The 24,136-nt window shown below is 38.0% G+C and overlaps 1 protein-coding gene across 2 annotated transcripts in view; it reads left to right on the top strand.

The window, feature by feature from the left end:
* plxna2 (plexin A2) overlaps nucleotides 1-15,853 on the top strand; it is a 250,079-nt gene extending 234,226 nt beyond the window's left edge. For both annotated transcript variants that reach the window (XM_077610560.1, XM_077610569.1), the window contains 9 exons: nucleotides 182-328; nucleotides 1,774-1,933; nucleotides 2,176-2,279; nucleotides 5,667-5,766; nucleotides 7,447-7,637; nucleotides 8,370-8,539; nucleotides 8,662-8,874; nucleotides 9,078-9,228; nucleotides 11,152-15,853. In XM_077610560.1, the coding sequence (XP_077466686.1) occupies nucleotides 182-328; nucleotides 1,774-1,933; nucleotides 2,176-2,279; nucleotides 5,667-5,766; nucleotides 7,447-7,637; nucleotides 8,370-8,539; nucleotides 8,662-8,874; nucleotides 9,078-9,228; nucleotides 11,152-11,247 (1,332 nt within the window). In that variant the 3' untranslated portion in view covers nucleotides 11,248-15,853. The remainder of the gene's footprint in view (nucleotides 1-181; nucleotides 329-1,773; nucleotides 1,934-2,175; nucleotides 2,280-5,666; nucleotides 5,767-7,446; nucleotides 7,638-8,369; nucleotides 8,540-8,661; nucleotides 8,875-9,077; nucleotides 9,229-11,151) is intronic.
* Nucleotides 15,854-24,136: the final 8,283 nt, after the last annotated feature.

The following is a 24,136-nucleotide window of genomic DNA, read 5'->3' as shown; positions in this document are numbered from 1 at the left end:
TGTTGTGTCACCTGAGTTCATAAAGCTTTTCTCTTGTGATTCTGTACTTTGTCATCTTTGTATCTTTTCAGCAATGATCTGCAGTTATGTAAAGTTTAATGTATTTAAATACATTTTACAGAGGCTTTATGGTGTATGATCCCTGCTGGCTTTCATGAACTCTCTTTATGTGTGTTGGCAGGAATGTGCTGGCGAACCTCTGTTTATGCTCTACTGCGCCATCAAGCAGCAGATGGAGAAAGGCCCCATCGACGCCATCACTGGAGAGGCCCGCTACTCTCTAAGCGAGGACAAGCTCATCCGCCAGCAGATCGAGTACAAAACGCTGGTAGGTTAAACATAAGAAGAAAGTATTGTGCTTCTATATACCTCGATTGGCCATGTCTACAGGTATAGCGATATATTCCAAAAGATTTCTTTTTTTATTCAATCTGTTCTGAGGCACGGTAGTCGAGGGTTCCATCCCAGGTGGTTCCTCACTGTGTGGAGTTTGCATCTCCCCAGGCTTGTGTGGGGTTTCTCCAGGTATTCTGCTGGAGCCTATCCCAGCTGACTCCGGGCAAGAGGCGGGGGACACCCTAAATCGGTGGCCAGTCAATCGCAGGGCACAAGGAAACGGAAAACCATGCACACCCACACCCATACCTAGGGGCAATGTAGAGTGTCCAATCAGCCAACCATGCATGTTTTTGGAATGTGGGAGGAAACCAGAGTACCCGGAGGAAACCCACACAGGCCTGGGGATATCATGCAAACTCCCCACAGATGGACATGACCTGGTTTTGAACCCAGGACCCCGGAGCTGTGAGGCCGACGCGTTAACCACTCGCGCCACTGGGCCACCTATATGTATTCTTTCTAAAAGTTATTTAAAGATGGATGGCTTCTCCCTTGTGAGAGGAAAACTGACTAATGATTCCACTAGCCTCCTTCTGGTCCAACATCAGGCTTTGCTGAGGAGATTAGTCCGCACACACACTTGAACAAATCATAGCCGGAAGCAAGCAGCACGTGAAATGGCAGCGCTCAGATTATACCAATTGGAAATTTGCCTCATTATGTGCTAATGCCCCAGCAGAGCTGGAAATTGGTGTTTCGCCAAAGGTGTGAAATTTAATTTCAGGACACTGGCGCAAGCTTAAATGGGTTCTCCAGGCTGCCTTCATGCTCACACAAAGTCCAGACCTGGACACATCACAGTCACTTGCAGTAAAAATCTGACATGTTTTGACTGCAGTTTATGTGACCAGCACAAACTATTATGCAACTTGTTATTGTTGACCTTGAATCTATTTTTTTTCATAAATAAATAAAATACAGTATCTGTGTTCTTTGCAACAATGGAAAGAAAAAAAAAGAAAAGAAAAGATGACCACAGTTTCTTTATTAACTCTATGGGTAAAGTTGAATTTAGGTACAATCTACTCATGTTCATTTTAATTTTTAGTTTTTCAGTTTCGCCTCTCCAACTTTAAAGGGCTACACACTTTACAATAGTGTCATTTGTTTTGGTAAGGCAATTTTAGGCTTTGTTTACACAGTTTCTCTTGCCTAAATGTGATATGTTAACTGATTTTTTTAGAACATTACAATATAAATACACAGGGGAAAAAACTATTTTATAGGGTATGGCAGTCCCACCAACAAACGTCGTAATTGTTACAAGCACGAAAGAAAGATGCTTTAAAATCATAAATACATGAACTCTACATTGCGTCTATCCTGCACTTCCTCCTCAGTTCCATTATTTTTCTCCATTCGATCTTCTTTCAGATCCTAAACTGTGTAAACCCGGACAACGAGAACAGCCCCGAGATTCCTGTCAAAGTACTGAACTGCGACACCATCACGCAAGTGAAAGAGAAGATCCTGGACGCTGTCTACAAGAACATGCCCTATTCTCAGAGGCCGCGGGCAGTTGACATGGACCTCGGTATGACTCACATAAATGCCCCGTGGCCATTGTTTTGATGGGGTTCACACACAACAGTGTGGCCACCCATTGTGAGTGTAAGACATATTCTGAAAGACCACACCATGATCTGGATCGTACAGCAGAAAGCTACCAAGTGTCCAAATTACCTTTAAATGGACCATCTTGTTTTTAATGCGGTGCACTCGAAATCCCTGTCAAAGAGTCTGAGACTGACTTAAAGTACCTTGTCTTGTCGTCAGAGTGGCGCCAAGGACGGATGGCTCGTGTTGTGCTGCAAGATGAAGATATCACCACCAAGATAGAAAGTGACTGGAAGCGACTGAACACACTCTTGCACTACCAGGTAAGTGTTTATGGTTGTTAGCTAAGAGGGTGTTTGGACAGTAGGTCTCAAGTATTTCAGCTGAAAGATGGCGCAAAATGCCTTCACTGACTAAATGAACATTTGATTGGATTTTTCTTTTAGTTCTAAATGCATGACAGCATTGATCAATGGTTTCTAAATTGTGAGGCGAGGTCGATTTTTAGTAACTTAAAAGGAATTTGGGGGGGGAGGTGGAGTTCCAACCTAAGTTTGCCGTAGGAACACCTCGCATATATTTTGCTGTCAGACACATTGCTTTTTATTCATTGAATTAGTTTTCTAACGTGAGAAGAAGCAATCCGACGACATCATTTAGGAAAAGATCTAGCTAGAATAAATGTGGTCTTGGCCATGTTCTTCAAGTAAGCAAAGTTGTCCTCAAAAGCTCTTATTGTGGAACTGCAGGAGTAATTATTACACACTTGTCTGTAAAAGTGTCTTTTTGCAGTGTATTTTTTTTTCCACGATAAAACCAGCAGTGTTGTGTGAGCATTCTTCCTTCTCCCTCTGGATGTTTCCCTGCAGAGCTTTAATCCTTGATGAAGCCCTGCAGCTTTATTGTTTCCACAACATAATAGCCCCTGTGTTATGCTCTTCTTTTATTTATTACGTTCACCCCATTGGTTCTAAAGAGCCTTTAATGCTGCGCTAGCTTATAAGCGTTTGTAACGCTTCTGCGTGGCAACAACTCAACTGAGTTTAGCGCCAAGAAAAATTTTAAATTAAATTCTAAATGAAAGAAATATTTTCAAGGCAACTTGGGTCACTCGGCGAGAATGACTTTGAGTATTTTCTAATGCTCTCCTACTCCCTCAACTGAGGTATTAAAATTCATGTACCAACCCGAGAAGGCTCCTTATCTTTTTCCCCCCCTCTGGCTATTGGTTTACATAACCTGGATTTGCACACCTTCCAAGATGCTGCACACCCACAGTCAAAGCATAAATGCATATATTTGCATTGAGCTCAGAATCTTAAGGAGCTGTGTTTAACAGCTCACACGGTCATGGGTAAACTCTTTTGTAGGGTTACATTCATTTCCATACTGTTTAATAAACAGAACCATGTTTTGTACCACTGTGAAAAGATTGGGAAAATAAAAAAGAAGACAAAGGCTTTGGCCTAAGGATCTCGGTGTTTGCACTTTGACATTCACAAACAAAAGTGAGATTTAATCATTATTGTCGAGGAATATTACCTTGTCAACACGTGCAAGTAGTCTACTGATAGTCAATGTGGCTTGTACTAAAATTAAGGGGAAACAAGTTATCTGTTTCTCAAAATTAGAATGATTTCAACAGATTGAAAAGGATCTGTAACTATAAAGAATGTTTGCTTTGTGTTCGATTCTATCTATACGCATCTACGCATGTGCTGTCATAAGCAATAACATCTGTTGCGTTGATTGTAAGGAATCCATCATTAAAATACATATTACCATATTATAGGTGTTGTAATTCCCTCTAAAGTCCCACTTTCACAGATTTTTACATCCTATTAATCCTATCTAAGACAAAGCATTAAAAGATAAACATTCAAGACTTATACAAAAACATTTTTTTACACAAATAGTACTTTGTCTTTCAATTTGGGAATAAGTTTAGCGCACAGTTTAGTGAACAGGAAAGGATATTACCTTTGAAATGCATACGCTACACTAAAATACCACATTTGCCAAAATTCTGAATGAGCGGTTTGTCATTCCCAATCCGACTCACGTTTGAATTGAAAGGTCCGATGTTCGCGGGGGGATTAGAGAGCGAATCTAAATGCAGGAGTCCACCAAAGCCGGACAGGTTAGGTCCGGGCTTGAGGGGTACTTAGGGGAGGACAGATAAATACCAAGGGCTCGTTGCTATCCATTTAGTTTAATGGAAGGTGTTATCGCGTGTAAGACCCACAGCCTCATAATGCACATGCCCACTATCACGCCCATCCTGGATTATCCCTACAGGGGCCAATGTGCAGGCCTTCAATCTTTTCCCCTATCACAAGGAGCCATCTCTGCCACTGCCTCTGTGTCAGAGAAGCATCAGTTGAGATGGATGCATGACTGCTAAGCGGAAACCAACGCGGAAGCTATTTCACGCCACTCATAGGGAACTCATCAAATGCAATAATGGTGTGGGAGGTCCATGGTGTTGGTTTATTAAAGCGGAGGCTGAAAGGGGGCGAGCGAAGGCGGTTGGGGAGAGAAATGAGGAGGAGTTGCCTTGATAGAAATTCAAAGGTCAAGGCGAATGTGTCATGGAGGGTCAGGGTTTCATTTCACCTCAAGAATGTGGACTGTCACTTCAGGTGTACGTACAGTTCCTCCCATGTGGACAATATAGGCTAATATGTAGGGGTTTTACACTTCTAGGTTCAAATAATCCATTTCTTTTGCCCCAAGAATCCAAGATTCGAAAATAAATGTGTACTAATTGCATCTTAAATGAGCATTCTCTGTACTGCTTATCCTCACTATGGTCTAGCTATGCTAAAGCCTTCTCTAAATGACTTTAAACTGGTTGCCATTATGACTGAATCTAATGATTCTTTCATTCCTCTAATTAAAATGGAAATATACATAGAGATACTGTATACATCAGGTATCATTGGTTTTACGCTATATCGTTAATAATCGTGACATCTGACGTTTTGTAAATCCCTGCTCAAAAAAGTTGTATCTAAAATGGATTGCTTGAACAAAAAGGAAAGAGAATTCATTATCTAGAACACAACATTAGTACCTAAGAAGAAAAATATCCTACACACATTATGTTACCATTACAAATCTTGCAGGAAAAGTGGATGTAAAGCGTAAGGGATTGTTCTGACATCATTTTCTTCCCACTTCTTTTATTTATTCATTGTTGTCAGGCTGGACCAGCGCTATGTGCAAGCTCAGCCCTAGAAAATATCGACGTCTTAACATGTTGTCTTAATTTTTGATGTTCATCTTCCTCAGTTTTCTTCCCCCAGCTCACTTAATTTTGCAATTCCACTGTGTACTTCAAATCTATGCTCCCACAATCACGTCAAGTGCATCTACAATGCGACAAACTGGTCGAGAATAATGAACAGACATGACAGTCGGGAATATGCCAGGATTATTCACACAGGCTTTATGTAATGCCTTTTCTTTTTACACGTACATTTAGAGAATTAGTAATGCATGAGGACATCAGCGTGATTAATAAATGATGGCATTTCCCAACAGTCTTATTCTAAGCCCACTACATTCTTGATACTCAAGGCAAACTACATTTTAACAGAATGTTAACTGCAGCACTTTGAAAGATTTAATGCAGTTCGACAAAAGTCAGCCCAATTTAGGGGCTTGCAAGCACGTATTTGATATGTTTGTGTTTTTTTCCCTCTCAGGTGTCAGACCGTTGCGTTGTGGCTTTGGTGCCTAAACAGACGTCCTCTTACAACATCCCGCCCTCAGCCAGCATATCACGCTCATCCATCAGCAGATATGGTGAGTCGCTAAACCGTTATGCATTTCAAAGTGTGCCACTTTAAATTGCGGCTGATTAGATCAAATCCGGGCGGCCCGGTGGAGAGTGGTTAGAACGCCGGCCTTACAGCTCTGGGGTCCTGGGTTCAAATCTAGGTCACGTCCACCTGTATGGAGTTTGCATGTTCTCCCCGGGCCTGCGTAGGTTTCCTTCGGGTACTCCGGTTTCCTCCCACATTCCGAAAGCATGGTTGTCTGTCTCCTTGTGCCCTGCGATCGGCTGGCCACCGATTCAGGGTGTCCCCCGCCTCTGGCCCAGAGTCAGCTGGGATAGGCTCCAGCACCCCCCGCAACCCTAATGATGATGAAGCGGTTCAGAAAATGAGATGAGATTAGACCAATTGCACCCAAATTGCTCCGAAAATGTTGTTATTGCTGGTGGATATGCACTCTCATCCATCACGAGCCTGCAAAGCCACACCTTGAAACGTGTTGATGGATTTGAACCCATTTACATTTGACACCCAGTGCCTCGACTGGATTTATACCAACGAGCCTTTTTTTCCATTTGTCAAAAATCTGTCCCGGAAAACACACCGGGCATTTGTGAGTCTACTGCAACACCAACATATAAGTTTGAGCCAGCTCAGTGTCCTTGGGAAGATGGAGCAGATACAGAAAAAGAAAAGGTGGTAAAATGAATTGCTGGATTAAGATTTAAAACCCCTATCCACCCTGCGTATCACTCTAGGCCAGGTCCCCTTGGAGGTGAGGTGTTGCCTGGTCACACTCGAACACTTTGTGTGGCTGTATTGGCAAGAAAAAAGAGCTTTGTGGCTCATCTGCGCCTTTGAAGCTTGGTTAGAGAGATCCTCACCGAGATCCTCTCCGCAATGCTCAGATCCCAAATCTCAGGGGATACCAGCGCCGGGAGACTCTTGCTAATTAGCTACCGAGAAAGTGATGTGTTATCGCAAAGGAGCAAGAAGGCAGCAAAGTGAGAATAGGGTTGATGTACCGAGGGACAAGGGAGCCTTTGGGTGTTCACCAATGTTTTTTGATGCCGTGATTTGAGCATGACAGCATGTTTTTCACTCAGTGGGGAAGAAATGGAGTAATGAGGTTTCACGGGCAAGCTCTGTTGTTCCCACGTAGCAAATCTGGCGCTGAATAATAATGCAAATAAGTGAGAGTTGGTAAAAATAGGTGGACTCAAAGACAGAGTAGCTGATGTCTGATATGTAAAGATCAGTGCATTGTTCCCAGTGTTACCCTTACTCACATATAAGCCACTTTTGTCGGACAAAAAAATGATGACTGAATCGAGGGTACAGCTTATATGCGCATAAAAACATGACATGCAACAAAACTGCAAGTTGACCGTAACACGATGACGTCACGACAAAATGGCGCTATTGCATGCGCCGTGACGTCATGACACAAGCGAATCCCGATACAGTAATTTATTTCAAATAAGAGAAAAGATAAACAGGTAAAACGCTAAACAAAATTTATTTTGACGTCTACGAATAAAATTCAAGAAAAACTTACGTATCTTGCATAAAACGTGAAAAAACTCATGTTCCTGTCAGTTAAGCACTGTCAGATAATGCCTCCCTTCTTATTTTAGTTTTGCTTTGACTTTGAGACAATCCCCAATTTTAGGATCAATCAAGACCAATTTTTCCATACTTCAAACAGATTCTTCATTCCGTTACACTGGCAGTCCAGACAGCCTCCGATCTCGCGCTCCCATGATCACGCCGGACCTGGAAAGTGGCGTGAAGGTGTGGCACCTGGTGAAAAACCATGAGCACGGAGATCAAAAGGAAGGAGACCGTGGGAGCAAGATGGTGTCTGAAATCTACCTGACCAGACTTCTCGCCACCAAAGTAGGCCTTAAAAATATATACATCCTTGTCAGAATATAGAAACATTTTTCGACATCAATATCAAACAGGATAGCAAGTTGATGAAACATTTCAAGAATGAAAAAAAAATTAAGCAGTACAGAAGTCTACTGTATATCTTTAGATTTGTTATAACTAGATATATAATATACTCTACATCTCTGATGTACATCTTAGACACCCACTCCTCTCAAAACATTGTGTAAAAGTGAAGGCAACCAGGTTCTACTTCAAAAGATGAACGTGGGAAGAAATCCATGGTTCAGATTTTATTCTAAGGTCTTCACTTCTATCCATCGTAGTGTTTTACGCAATATATTTGGTATACTGAGCACATCCTTTTTTCAATTCTTTTTCATCAAAGCATTATCTTTGTCTATTACTTTGACTTCTCAGTCCATAAAAAAACAGTCCCAGTATTTTTAGGATGGTCTCTGTACCTTTTGGCAAAGATGGATTACAATCTTGATATAGACTCTCAATTTATTTTCTTTCTTCTTTCTTTCATTGGTTTAAGTTTTTCTTTGCAGCTCTCAAAATGATTGTTTGATAGAGTAATGTTTTTTTTGTAACTTTTCAACATTCTTACAAAGTCCTGTTTTTTATATGTTTATTATGTTTAACCCATGAGATTGACAGATCACCATTCTGTCCATTATCTTTTGAACCCTTGAAGGCAAATCATTCATTGTGTTGCTCTCATGTTCACCACAGGGAACTCTCCAGAAGTTTGTAGACGACCTGTTCGAGACGCTGTTCAGCACAGTTCATCGAGGTAGCACGCTACCGCTAGCCATCAAATACATGTTTGACTTCCTGGATGAACAGGCGGACAAACACGGCATTTTCGACACTGATGTGCGTCATACATGGAAAAGCAACTGGTAAGCCGATGGAGGAAAAGAGTAAAACTCATCTATTGTAGAAGAAAGATCACTGCAAAAAAATTTGCCCACTGAGTGAGCACTCGTCACCCTTACTCATTCCCTTTGTCTCCATCCTTCAGCCTTCCACTACGTTTCTGGGTGAATGTGATCAAGAACCCACAGTTTGTGTTCGACATCCATAAGAGCAGCATCACGGACGCTTGTCTGTCTGTGGTCGCTCAGACATTTATGGATTCTTGCTCCACTTCTGAGCACCGGCTGGGCAAAGATTCTCCTTCCAATAAGCTGCTCTACGCAAAAGATATCCCCAATTACAAGAGCTGGGTGGAGAGGTAAGCTTTATACTTTGTGCACGACTCCCATTGCGTCGTTGTTAAAGTCTTCTGGGTTACATCAAACTTGTCTCGAATGCTGTCAATCTGCAACGACGAGCAAGATGCATTCTTTGAAGTTAACAACTCGAAAAGTGGGACCTTAAAAGTTTACACAGAGTTCAACTTGTTGCTTACGAGCGATGACACGTGCTTTCTCACAGATACTATGCCGACATCAACCGACTGCCAGCCATCAGCGACCAGGACATGAACGCCTACTTGGCAGAACAGGCTAGACTTCACTCCTGTGAGTTCAACATGCTGAGTGCCCTCAATGAGATCTACTCTTACATCAGCAAGTACAGCGAAGAGGTAGGTGCTCGCCTGTACAAGATGGCTGGGATGATTGAATGCCCTGAGTCATGACATAAAGGGGCTCCTTATTAGGGCCGTAAACAGGGTTGGCTGTACAAAGTTAAATTACTTTTCCCTAACAAGTAATTATAAGGCACTACTCTTTTAAAAATGTCATAATATTACAGTATTTCAAGGTTGTTACTTTGTTTTGTTAGTCCAGGGCTTAATAAGTACCGGATTTTCTCGCATGTAAGCCGCCCCACGTATAAAATTGCCTTAAAATCGTTTAATATTACAATTTCTCACATATAAGCCATCCCGTGATTCACAATTTTCAACTCCATATTCATGGGGAGTACAAATGTGTTACTTTACAGGGAAAATCTTAAGAAAAATCATTGCAAATGGTATTTCTGACATACCGTATGAATCAAAAGCACATTATTAGGGTTCAAGTTATCCCCTTTGACTAATGGGAAATGTTAAATGAGGGCAGGAAGGAACCGTGACTGTCTGAACTGGACATTTCTGCGCTTCTATGACTCCTTGTGTTTTAACTGATAGTAACTATAAAATATAATGTTGTGGATATCAAGCAGAAGCAGGATCATTTACGTACAATACACGCACATACACACTTTCTGATGACAGGAAGCACAAAAGAAAGGAAAGAGAAAAGAGACCATTTATGGGAACGTTCTCTGCCTCTAATGTCAGCTCCTCCTCTGGGAAGTCTGACCTTTCCGTCGGACCACACATCTCGCTCTCCTTTGCTGTGTCCTTTCTTTGCAGTTATTATGCAGTTGGCTCTCCACTTGGTCTCAACAAATCGCTTAACTTTGCATTTTGCAGATTCGGAGTCCCGTTTTCAAACATACTTTTCACACTCGTAATGTCTCACATGTAGAGTTGATTTTCCGTTTGTTACCATGTATATACGAGCCTGCCCACCTTGTTGGTTTCAGGGTGTACTTACAAGGCTCTGGTCACGCGTAGACCACAGAGTGATTTTCTGCACAGAGATGTTACGATGCTACCTTCAAAGAGAATCAGAAATCCCTCTGTGTTGGTGACAAATGAAATTGGCCTGGTCCTGCTTCAACAGCGCAAATGCGGTTGCCTGCGTGTTGGCCAAATTCCCGGCAAGCGTTACATGATTCAAATCTGGATACATATTCTTGTCTGGCACACAGCGCCAGATTTGTAGGGGCACGGTGATGGCGTGGTTGGCATGTCCTTCTCACTGTTCTTAGATCAAGAGTTCAAACCCTCGTGGGTTCTGACCTTCCTGTGTAGAGTTTGCATGTTCTCCCCGGTCTTGCGAGGGTTTTCTCCGGGTACTCCGATTTATTCCCTACCTACAGACAATTCAATCAACTTACTATGTATGTTTTAAGATATGTCAGGAACCTGGAATACCGAGACAAAACCCTTGCAGCAATGGGGATAACATGCAAATTTCACACAGAAAGACAGATAAAGGGCTATCCTCTGAAATGCCCGTTTAAAATGTATTACATGAATTATATTAAATTAGAATGACAATAACATTACCGCTGTTTTTCTAAATTGTGATAGATAAATCTCTGAATGTAGTATGTAGAAAAAGATGACTATTCAGTCCTTTTTGCTGTGTTTTTCCAGCTTTTATCCTGAATGGTACTGGTAGCGACTGATTGAGATTGGTCTTGACAGGCATGCAAGAGTTGAAAGAACAAAACATAGCACGTGTCAAAAGCTGACGATTGAACCTTGACAAACGTCGCATTTACACGACAGGACTCAAAAGATAAAACAAAAAGCTAATAGATAAATATTTCTAAACAAAGTCAAAAGCATTTTTTTTGTTCTTGCCTGATACTTCTGAAAAATAAAGCACATGGCATTTTTTAAAAACATAACAACATTTCTCTTATTTATTTATTTATTTTTGAACAGATCACGGAAGCCCTGGAACAGGACGACCATGCCAGGAAGCAGAGGCTGGCCTACAAGGTGGAGCAGCTCATTGCCGCCATGTCCTTTGAGAGCTGAGAGTAGAAAAAGACCGATGTCGTGAGCGGGCGTGCTAAAGAGGCCTACACCTGCTTTAGGTCATGTCTCAGACTCCGTCCATTATGACACATGGCACTCCAGGTCTTAGACCCTAGCCCAGTAAGGGGTATCAAAACGGACCTCCGCAACAGGACTTATTTATTTATTCAATTCATCTACCGGGACATTGTCCAAATGGAACTTTTGAGCGTGCGTGTTAGTGTGTTTGCGGTTGTGTGTGCTGGTGAAAAGCAGAGATCTCATGCTGGACTGCTGTGTTCAGATTTTATTTTTGTACGCTGACTTTTAAATATCATCAGTCGCTACTGGAACCACCACCAAGGCTCTTCTAAATGTCACCATTGGTTTTCTAGAAGTCCCATACAAATGGAAGAGTCACAAGACTGAAACTCTGTACAGGCCAAAAAGGCGAAGGACTCGGAAGGAAGCATCTGTAAATGTAGCAGTGACAATTGGGCCGATATGAATGTAATGAAGTTTCTATTTTGTTATTATTATTTTTGGGGTGGGGAAATGCAAGTAGAGTTCCGGGATGCTTTTGGGCGGGGCTTGTCATTTTTCTCCATCCAACAGCATGCCAATCTCAAGCACATAACCGCATCGCTGCTTATACCGAGCTGAAATCGTCTGTGTGCATTCCACCCACTTCATATCTTGCTTTGTTTGCATGCTGTCCCACAACACACGCGTCAGCTGTTAACGTGATCGATCCAAGTGCCAACATGTCGATTTGTCTGGTCGCAGGCCTCAACCGATACGACCGTCGCCTATGTCATTGTGCAACGAGGCAGAAGCCAAGATGTGTCAGTCATGCCAAATGTCTCTTCCTCAAAATTTGCTTCGTGCGTTACCAATAGAGCTCCAACCCAGCCAAAACTTGCTAGAAAAGAGAATCATGATGCTATAAGTACTCAACAAAACCTCAAACAAAGATGACATTCTCATTAAAATGATAACATCGCACATCTGATCTGATGGTAGATTAGACTTCTGAGGGCACGTGCAACAAACAATGATCATCCAACAAAACTTTTAGGGACGCTTTAACAACGATGTTATTGGCAAGTGGATAAACACATGTCTAGAACTGCGTTTTGAGTTAGATTTTCCTAAGGACAGCTCTTGAGATCTACCCTGACAGTGATTGAGTTGTAAGTTAGTAGATGGATTGACAGTGTTTATATCTTGACATGACAACCTGACCAGTACTGCCATTAGAACTCCACCTTACTGCTATCTCCTCTGTCCAGGAATCAATACATTTACACACTATAATTACATTATTATTATTGTTCCACCCGTCACTGTACACTGCTGACACAGATCATCACAGCCACAATAAACAGATTCTCATTATTTGTAGGCAATTAAAAAAAAACTACAGTATAACTGTCAGACCATTTGTAAGTGAAATTCTAAGCTTGATAGTATAGTCCAAGTCTGGCATTATGGCTGTATATTTATTTGGTCAGGGTTCATAGCTGAAACTACGCAATGATAACAAAGGTAAAAGGTGGCCTTAGATACACACTTGTGCTCAGTTTTTCCCAAAACCGTTAACCCTTGCAAAAGCAAAGGCGAAGAAGAGAATTGGTTGAGCTCAGGCAGTCATTGTCAAGCATACTTTTTGAAGAGCAGCATCAGGGAAGGCTAAAGGGCAAGAAGGGGACAGATAGGTGCGGGAGACCACCTTCAGCTTTCTGCTCCTACTTTGAAGCTTCACTTTGATCCGACCTGCTGGTGTTGCACAGGAATTGGAGTGAATAAGCACCCAAAATCTAGAGCTAGGGTGTGACACTAGTTGTGGGGTCTGCCACTAGGGGCCGCACACGAGAATATGGAAAAGTTGCTTTTGCTTCCGTTCAATTTCCAAGTCCTGCATCTGTACTTCCGCGATAGTTACACTAAAGAAATACCAATGGAAAGTGGAGAAAAAAAAATGATGCCGTCATCCTGGATACCAGCTATCCACTATAGCTGATGATGTTTCATCTATATTTTTATATTTATTTTGATGTATTTATTTGTAAAAAAAAAAAAGAAAGGAAAAAAAAGAATAAAAGGGATCGTGTACATGTACATTCATGTAAATACACTTTTATCGTGGCTTGATGGTATTCGTTGTGCCCAATTACTAGATATTGGACAAACTATCAAAAACCTGCATGCTAACAATATTTCTTTTGTTTTGTCACACATTTTTTCTTGCATGGCTCATCAATTTCTTCTGGAATTTCTTTTTTAACCTTTGACATGATGTTTTTGCCAAATTATATACTCTCTAACAGAAAGCCTTCACCACTGAAAGTCTTGTATAAAAATAAAAAAACTTGATAGTGGTGAAAGTGGTAAATATCAAAAAGTGCTTCACAGTCATCCAAATGAACATCCTTATGAAAGATACATTTAAGGCTGTTTTGTTCTTGTATTTAAAATGGTATATTATAAATATATCAAATTTGAAATGCTCATGCTCTTCAGGCAAAATATGAATATAAAGGATGAAAAATTAAGACACACTTTCCATGTATGTCTAACTACCTGAAAGACACTTGTCTTTTTTTTCAATGGGCATCCTTTCACTGTTAGACACTTCCATACAGTGTAAAAATTAGATTGGAAATGTGTGTATTTTATCAATAATGATTTGGCTTATTTCAAAATGATATATTAATGCACTCACTTCAGAAAGTGTCAAACTGCGACAAATAATATTGCATAGTCTGTCCGTGCAGGTTTCATGTCAGTGCCAAAATGCATTTCTCTGCATCGTGGTGACAATTTTACGTACAAGAAAAAAAAAGTCTGGGTTTGACTTTAAGAATGATTGCTGAGAACATGTTGGAAATCTTAGTAATTCATTTTTTAACTAATTGTCATGGTTTCTGTATAATGGCTTAGAAAATTTCCCATTGTGTAACAGAAATATCTGCCACCTTTCAGTTCTAAACAATGAACAAACAAAAAAAACTGATATCAGAACCTAACACTGATAATGCAATGTCCGTAACCCAAAAACATGACAATTGGTTGCATTTTGGTTAAGTTTGCATAATGTTGGTGTGAAATTTGGACTCTTTGTTCATTGAAACCATTCCAGAAGATGATTGGATTGTAATCTCATCTCACCTCATCTCATTTTCTGAACCACTTTATCCTCATTAGGGTCACAGGGGGTGCTGGAGCCTATCCCAGCTGACTCCGCACAAGGAGACGGACAACCACACCTTAACCTAGGGGCAATTTAGAGTGATCAATCAGCCTAACATGCATATTTTTGGAATGTGGGAAGAAACCGGAGTACCCGGAGGAAACCCACGCAGGCGAACATGCAAACTCCACACAGGTGGACGTAACCTGGATTTGAACCCAGGACCCCAGAGCTGTGAGGCCGACATGCTCACCACTCGCCCCACCGGGCCGCCTGGATTGAAATGAAAAGATTTATATCATTGTTGGTTGGTTGTTGTTTTGAATGCAAGGAATTAAAACAAAAATCCAATGTCCCCTTTAAAAGACATATAAAACCACGTCTGGTATGGCTCAGCAAAGATTGTTATACATTTAGGTTGTATTATTTTTGGGTTTTTCAAGACACTATTCATAGCACTTATATCCTGGCCCCATTTGAAGACACTTGTCAACATTATGTACAGAAACGCAGTGTTTTGTAAACATAACTCTTTTTTTGGGGATCAAAGTCTTCCTGAGTTCAGCATATACAAAATGTATCCTCATCATGCCTCTCATTGGAGTATTAATGCTTTGACTCATTTGGAAAAAAAGACCTAAATGCCTTCCTCTTCCAAGGGATGACATGTTTGTCTCAATGTGTTCACAGTTCCTGCATTCCGAGGCTTTGATTCATTCACCTCATAGTCCTGAAATTGTCGAGTGCTACGGTTTGTAATCTGTGCTTTTAGTTAGGCCTGCTTCTCCATCTGGTCCTCCTAAAAAAACCATTTGTGCTCCCCTTGAAACACAGCTGAATGCACTTCTTCACCCAGAAATGTCTTTTTCAGTTGTAATTATTCAAGAATTGCTTGTCTCCTCACTTAGGATGGAGTTATTCCAGATTCAGAATGCTTCGTTTGTATTATCCTTCACTCTTGGGACTTGTGTCTAAAAGATGTTTTCCGCACTTTTTCCTCCGTTTGTTTAAGGGCTGATTTTGTGCTTTTGGCTAGCGAGTGTCATGCCGTATACCAAACAAGAAAAAAAAATCTCTGTGTTTTTTGGGCAGAGGGATCAATGTATTACTCATGAGTAGGAACTCTTCCATTTGACACACTTTGTCAAAAAAAAAAGTCTTTGTAGACACTGGAGCTCTGTACAATAATAATAACTGGAAATGATAGTATTGGCTGTCTGTCCTTGCTATTTTATAAAGGTGTTGTGAAAATTGTAAGAAAATTAAGGTATTTAAATTAGTTGTTCTCATGTTTTCTTATTTTTACTTGTTTTTGTTGTATGATAATATATGATGTGTACCTATTGTAAATATGAAGCACACCTATTTTGCAAGTCAAGGATTCACTTTATACCATTGTTATATATGAATAAACTTTGCTGGTTAAAAAGTGAATTCACATATTTTCATTTAATTATTTCACTACGAACTGGCTCACCTATTATGCTTAACACAAATGAATAAACTATTCATGCCAAATCATATTTTAATACTATTTGTGTTTTCCAATGTAATGTTTGGCAATTAAAATGAGTACACAGATAATACAGATCTATTCGAATAAGATTGAGACAAGAAGCAAGTTTCAAACTGCATGACAATTCCATTTTTAACCCTGTGTATATCTTAATTTATTTCCCCCCACTGCTCTTTTTTTGCCCAGAAGGGGGTCTAATCCACTTTTGCTTCTAATCCTATACCACTGAGATCAATTCAAATCCATGCAGGATTTAACAACCCATAATGCCTTTACAAGCAGTCACTTGCACGGGATGACATTCCAATTCCCATTTATTCTGGATCGGCTACTCAAGATGGATTACAAAGCCTATTTGAAATTAATTCTTTTGGCGAGCTGAGAGCACAAAACTTCATTGCAACACATACCCGTCGATCCATAGCGGTTATTCTCATCATGTTTTAAAGGTACGCTTGATTTTGAGAAAGGTGGTTCACACAATTGAGCAGTTGCCAGTCAATTGCACAGCAAATATGGTCATCCACAATTACATTAGTAAATTTAGACTGCTCACCCACGTCCGTATGTTGTACAGAATGTACAAAAATTTGAAGATCTATGTCAGCTGTGGTGCTAAGAGCATGGTTAGTCCAAATACATCTATGTAAAATGTACTCAAAACAGAATATAAACTAAGATTCATATGTCGAGGCCTTTGGTTTGCCGTGGGAGCACCATCACAAGGTTTTGGACAGTTCGTAGCTATCTCGATGGTTAGTGGCAAATTGAAGAATTGTCGAAGTAAGGTGAATTAAAATGTAAAAGAAATTAACCACTGTTGGTATGGAGCCATAAAACTAAACATGTCTAAAACAATATGACGTAGCTTCTTAAAGGGACAACGCATGTACATACAAACTCTTATACACTCACACATCGGCTCAGTGAAACTGCTCATGGCCATTGTTGGCTTTTATTGATGCGTAGGCCGTGTTGTTTACCTTGTTTTGTCGCCGGTCTTTTGGTCGCCCGTTGTCGCGGTCGGGGCGACCAAAAGACCGCGACCAAAAGACCGCGACCAAAAGACCGCGACCAAAAGACCGCGACCAAAAGACCGCGACCAAAAGACCCGCGACCAAAAGACCGGCGACCAAAAGACCGGCGACCAATCGACCGCACACGTGTATTTGAACAGTCTATGTGACAAAAGAGATTGGTGTTGAAGTAGGAGTGCACCAGGGGTCAAGTCTAAGCCCCTTTTTGTTTGCCATGGTGTTGCATAGACTGACAGAAGTGTTGAGAGAGAAAATTCCTGAAATATTATATTTGCAGATGACATTGTGATCTTCAAAGAAAGCAGAAGTGGGTTAAGAAGAATTTAAAGATTGAAGGTCTGAAAAAGAAAGGATGAAGGTGAGCTGGAGTGAATCAGAATGTGTGTAAAAAAGGCATTGTGGCGACCCCTGTTGGGACAAGCCTTTTGCTTCTCGGCCAACCTGTGCCAACCGCAGATATGCAACATTGGTGGCAATTATGAATTATTTCCAGCATGCTAGAGGTAGGCGGAAACTTCTCCTCTGACATTTTCTGACAGCGATTTCTGCTCTGCTGAGCTCCCCTGACCTTTCAGCGGGCAAGTGTGACGGTCGCAGTCTCGCTTCCTCAAACCCATACCGGGGACCTGATATGCAAATTAGCTTCTCACAGCAGGTTGAATGATGCCCCCGTGAAGTTCCTACTGCCTTTCTTTGAAAGTAAAACAGAGAGGTGGGTGGGTCACTTGGGTGTATTTTGTAAATAAAATATATACTGTTACTTGCCAATGCTTCCCCGGACTATCTTGACGACTTGTTAGTGCAATTTAAAATCAGACAACAACAGACAACACAGAAAAAACAAACCCATAGAGAGGAATGCTGTAATCTGCTCATATTTTCTGTACGACGGAAATATGATCGAGAAGGTATTTTTGACATTTTTGTTCGGTATACTCTTAAATAATCGCCTCAGGTCCAGAAAGCCTGGGAATTGATACTGTGCTTGCATACACACACACACACACACACACACACACACACACACACTTTTACTGCCACTTTCAGGGCCCAGGTGAGCAACACTCCTGCCAAACTCCCAGGGTGAATCACTCGTTTGCATATGCAGATGTTAATTACCAGCAGGCCAATCAGCAAGCTGCCGTGACAGCTTGAGCATCACACGCCGCTCTTCCAGGCAGCGTTGATGCCCACCCTCACAGGTCGTCATTTGCACACTCACTCCCCCGGCTGATCATAAAAGATAATCACCTCCCATTTCCTTCATGGCTCATTCCCTCCCACTCGCCGTTGTCTGATTCTCCACGCTGAGCTCTTATCTGCAGGGGCCGGGCGGGGCCGCCATGTCGACACACCACCTGCCACACACTCAGCAAGGGGGCAAAGTCATTCAGCGTCAAAACCACAGAGGTTAAAAAAACGTGAGGTTCTCCATAATGTGCTTGTAAAACGCAGTTATGGATCATGTATGTTTAGACATTGATGCAAGTGAAACCAATGTGTTTGAAGGAAAACATCACACCCTTCAAACAGAAGTTTTTCTTAACCTTTTGTCTTAAAGCTTTTGTCTCACGTGACTCTTGTTAAAAGTCATTTAGTTATTTTCTGAACCGCTTATCTTCACAAGGGTTGTGTGAGGTGCTGGAGTCTATCGCAGCTAACTACAGGCACCAGTTTTTTTCCTAAAAAAGAGAGACCATGTATACTAAGGCTTTTTTTCTTTAAAAAAAGACCATGTATAGTAAAGCATTTTTCTTTTAAAAAAAGACCGTGTATAGTGAGGCTTTTTTTCTTAAAACAAAGACCATGAATAGTAAGTTTTTTTCTTTAAAAAAAGACCATGTATAGTAAGGCTTTTTTCTTTGAAAAAAAGACTATGTATAGTAAGGCTTTTTTCTTGAAAAAAAGGCCATCTTTGTAAGAATTTTTTTTTTAAATGTCCATGTATAGGAAGGCTTTTTTTCCTAAAAAAAAAGACCATTTATAGTAAGGCTATTTTTCTTGAAAAAAAACTAAGACCATGTATAGTAAGGCTTCTTTTCTTTTAAAAAAAAAGAACATTTATGGTAAGGCTTTTTTCTTTGAAAAAAGACCATGTATAGTAAGGTTTTTTTTCTTTAAAAAAAAGACCATGTATAGTAAGGCTTTTTTTCTTAAAAACAAAGAACATGTATAGTAAAGCTTTTTTCTTTACAAAAAAGACCATGTATAGTAAGGCTTTTGTCTTTAACAAAAGACCATGTATAGTAAGGCTTTTTTTCTTTAAAAAAAATGACCATGTATAGTAAAGCTTTTTTCTTTAAAAACAAAAGTCCATCTATAGTAAGGCTTCTTTTCTTTTAAAAAACACCATTAATATAAAGGCTTTTTTCTTTTTAAAAAAAGACCATGTATGGTAAGGTTTTTTTAATTTAAAAAAAGACCATGTATAGTAAGGCTTTTTTATTTTAAAAATGTGCATGTATAGTAAGGCTTTATTCCAAAAAAAGACCATTAATAGTAAGGCTTTTTTCTTTAAAAAAAGACCATGTATAGTAAGGATTTTTTTTCTTTTAAAAAAAGACCATGTATAGTAGGGCTTTAATTTGATCCTAAAACGGAAAGTCGGCACTCATGATTTACTTTCCCGGGCCACACAAAATGATGCAGCGGACCAGATTACGTCCCCGGGCCGCCACTTTGACACATGTGATGTATAGTAAGGCTTTTTTCTTTAAAAAATGACCATGTATAGTAAGGCTTTTTTTCTTTAAAAAAAGTAAGGCTTTTTTTCTTAAAAAATGACCATGTATAGTAAGGCTTTTTTTCTTTAAAAAAGACCATGTATAGTATGGCTTTTTTCTTTTAAAAAAGACCATGTATAGTAAGGCTTTTTTCCTTCAAAAAAAGACCATGTAATATGGTAGGGATTTTTTCTTTAAAAAATGACCATGGATAGCAAGGCTTTTTTTCTTTAAAAAAAGATCATGTATAGTAAAGCTTTTTTCATAAAAAACATGTATAGTAAGGCTTTTTTTCTTTAAAAAAGACAATGTATAGTGAGGCTTTTTTTCTTTAAAAAAACAAAAAGATCATGTATAGTAAGACTTTTTTACTTTTAAAAAAGACTATGTATAGTAAGACTTTTTTCTTTAAAAAAAGACCATGTGTAGTAAGGATGTTTTCTTTAAAAAAAGACCATGTATAGTAAGGATTTTTTTCTTACAAAATGACCATGTATAGTAAGGCTTTTTTTCTTAAAAAAATACCATGTATAGTATGGCTTTTTTCTTTAAAAATACCATGTATAATAAGGCTTTTATTCTTAACAAAAAAAAAACAAAAAAAAACAAAGACCATGTATAGTAAGGCTTTTTTTCTTTAAAAAAGACCATATATAGTAAGGCTTTTTTTCTTAAAAATGACCATGTATAGTAATGCTTTTTTCCTTCAAAAAGACCATGTAATATAGTAGGGCTTCTTTCTTTAAAAAATGCCCATGGATAGCAAGGCTTTTTTCCTTTTAAAAAAAGATCATGTATAGTAAAGCTTTTTTCTTAAAAACAAACATGTATAGTAAGGCTTTTTTTTCTTTAAAAACAAAAACAAAAAGACCTTGTATAGTGAGGCTTTTTTTCTTTAAAAAAAAACAAAAAAAGATCATGTATAGTAAAGCTTTTTTTCTTAAAAACACATGTATAGTAAGGCTTTTTTTCTTTAAAAAAAGACCATGTATAGTAAGGCTTTTTTTCTTAAAAAAAAACCAAAAAGTATGGGTTAGGGTTGTATAGTAAGGGTTTTTTTCTTTAAAAAACAAAACAAAAACAAAGACCATGTATAGTGAGGCTTTTATTCTTAATTAAATGACCATGTTTAGTAAGGCTTTTTTTTCTTTTAAAAAAGAGACCATTAGATTAGATTAACCTTTATTCATCCTGTATTCGGGAAATTCCGTTTGTAGCAGTAACAACCACAGGCACAGGAAAAGACACAGAGGAAGACCACACAATGTTGGGACCTTCTGCAGACTGAGGCTGAGGTTGAAAATATGCAGAATCCCTCTTCCAAGCTGACCACCAAGATCAGTAGCCTTCCATGTTTTTTCTTCCATGTACAGTAAGGCTTTTTTTTCTTTAAAAATGACCAAGTATAGTAAGGCTTTTTTTCTTTAAAAAAAAAAGACCATGTATAGTAAGGCTTTTTTTTCTTTAAAAAATGACCATGTATAGTAAGGCTTTTTTTCTTTAAAAAAAAGACCATGTATAGTAAGGCTTTTTTTCTTGAAAAAATGACCAAGTATAGTAAGGCTTTTTTTCTTTTGAAAAAAGACCATGTATAGTAAGGCTTTTTTTCTTTAAAAAATGACCATGTATAGTAAGGCTTTTTTTCTTTTAAAAAAGACCATGTATAGTAAGGCTTTTTTTCTTGAAAAAATGACAGGGCTTTTTTTTCTTAAAAACAAAGACCATGTATATATAGTAAGGCTTTTTTCTTTTAAAAAATGACCATGTAGAGTAAGGCTTTTTTTCTTTAAAAAAAAGATCATTTATAGTAAGGCTTTTTTTCTTGAAAAAAAGACCATGTATAGTAAGGCTTTTTTTCTTAAAAACAAAGACCAGGTATAGTAAGGCTTCTTTTTTTTTAAAAAAAAAAAGACCATGTAAGGTAAGGCTTTTTTCTTTGAAAAAAAGACCATGTATAGTAAGGCTTTTTTTTTCTTTTAAAAAAGACCATGTATAGTAAGACTTTTTTTCTTTAAAAAAAGAGCATGTATAGTAAGGCTTTTTTTCTTTAAAAAAAGACCACATATAGTAAGGCTTTTTTTCTTTAAAAAAGACCATGTATAGTAAGACTTTTTTTCTTTTAAAAAAAGACCACGTATAGTAAGGCTTTTTTTCTTTTAAAAAATGACTATGTATAGTAAGGATTTTTTTCTTTTAAAAAAAGACCATGTATAGTAAGGCTTTTTTCTTAGAAAAAAAGACCATGCATAGTAAGGCTTTTTTCTTTTAAAAAAAGACCATGTATATTAAGGCTTTTTGTCTTTGAAAAATGACAAGGCTTTTTTTAAATTAAAAACAAAGACCATGTATAGTAAGGCTTTTTTTCTTTAGAAAAAGACCAGGTATAGTAAGGCTTTTTTTCTTGAAAAAAAAACCCCAAAGATCATGTATAGTAAAGCTTTTCTCTTTTTAAAAAAAGACCATGTATAGTAAGGCTTTTTTTTCTTTAAAAAAAGACCATGTATAGTAAAGATTTTTCTTTGAAAAAAAAAAGACCATCTATAGTAAGGCTTTTTTCTTTAAAAAACATGTATAGTAAGGCTTCTTTTCTTTAAAAAAAGACCATGTAAGGTAAGGCTTTTTTCTTTGAAAAAAATGACCATGTATAGTAAGACTTTTTTTCTTTAAAAAATGACCATGTATAGTAAGGCTTTTTTTCTTTAAAAAAATCACCATGTATAGTAAGGCTTTTTTTCTTAAAAACAAAGACCATGTATAGTAAGGCTTTTTTCTTTACAAAAATGACCATGTATAGTAAGGCTTTTTTCTTTACAAAAAAGACCATTTATAGTACGGCTTTTTTCTTTAAAAAAGACCATTTATAGTAAGACTTTTTTTCTTTAAAAAAGACCATATATAGAAAGGCTTTTTTCTTTTTAAAAAAAGACCATGAATAGTAAGACGTTTTTTCTTAAAAACAAAGACCATGTATAGTAAGGCTTTTTTTGGAGAAAAAAAAAGATCATGTATAGTAAGGATTTTTTCTTTTAAAAAAAGACCATGTATAGTAAGGCTTTTTTTTCTTTAAAAAATGACCATGTATAGTAAGGCTTTCTTTCTTTAAAAAATGACCATGTACAGTAAGGCTTTTTTCTTTAAAAAAGACCATGTACAGTAAGGCTTTTTTCTTTAAAAAAAGACCATGTATAGTAAGGCTATTTTTCTTGAAAAAAAACTAAGACCATGTATAGTAAGGCTTCTTTTCTTTTAAAAAAAAGAACATTTATGGTAAGGCTTTTTTCTTTGAAAAAAGACCATGTATAGTAAGGTTTTTTTTCTTTAAAAAAAAGACCATGTATAGTAAGGCTTTTTTTCTTAAAAACAAAGAACATGTATAGTAAAGCTTTTTTCTTTACAAAAAAGACCATGTATAGTAAGGCTTTTGTCTTTAACAAAAGACCATGTATAGTAAGGCTTTTTTTCTTAAAAAAAATGACCATGTATAGTAAGGCTTTTGTTCTTTTTAAAAAAGACCATGTATAGTAAAGCTTTTTTCTTTAAAAACAAAAGTCCATGTATAGTAAGGCTTCTTTTCTTTTAAAAAACACCATTAATAGTAAGGCTTTTTTCTTTTAAAAAAAAGACCATGTATGGTAAGGTTTTTTTTGTTAAAAAAAGACCATGTATAGTAAGGCTTTTTTATTTTAAAAATGTGCATGTATAGTAAGGCTTTATTCCAAAAAAAGACCATTAATAGTAAGGCTTTTTTCTTTAAAAAAAGACCATGTATAGTAAGGATTTTTTTTCTTTTAAAAAAAGACCATGTATAGTAGGGCTTTAATTTGATCCTAAAACAGAAAGTCGGCACTCATGATTTACTTTCCCGGGCCACACAAAATGATGCGGCGGACCAGATTAGGTCCCCGGGCCGCCACTTTGACACATGTGATGTATAGTAAGGCTTTTTTCTTTAAAAAATGACCATGTATAGTAAGGCTTTTTTTCTTTAAAAAAAGTAAGGCTTTTTTTCTTAAAAAATGACCATGTATAGTAAGGCTTTTTTTCTTTAAAAAAGACCATGTATAGTATGGCTTTTTTCTTTTAAAAAAGACCATGTATAGTAAGGCTTTTTTCCTTAAAAAAAAGACCATGTAATATGGTAGGGCTTTTTTCTTTAAAAAATGACCATGGATAGCAAGGCTTTTTTTCTTTAAAAAAAGATCATGTATAGTAAAGCTTTTTTCATAAAAAACATGTATAGTAAGGCTTTTTTTCTTAAAAAAAGACAATGTATAGTGAGGCTTTTTTTCTTTAAAAAAAACAAAAAGATCATGTATAGTAAGACTTTTTTACTTTTAAAAAAGACTATGTATAGTAAGACTTTTTTCTTTAAAAAAAGACCATGTGTAGTAAGGATGTTTTCTTTAAAAAAAGACCATGTATAGTAAGGATTTTTTTCTTA

This window comes from Stigmatopora argus, chromosome 1 (genome assembly GCF_051989625.1).
Source record: "Stigmatopora argus isolate UIUO_Sarg chromosome 1, RoL_Sarg_1.0, whole genome shotgun sequence".
Taxonomy (NCBI): Eukaryota; Metazoa; Chordata; class Actinopteri; order Syngnathiformes; family Syngnathidae; genus Stigmatopora; species Stigmatopora argus.
This window is presented reverse-complemented; position numbering and strand designations above follow the sequence as displayed.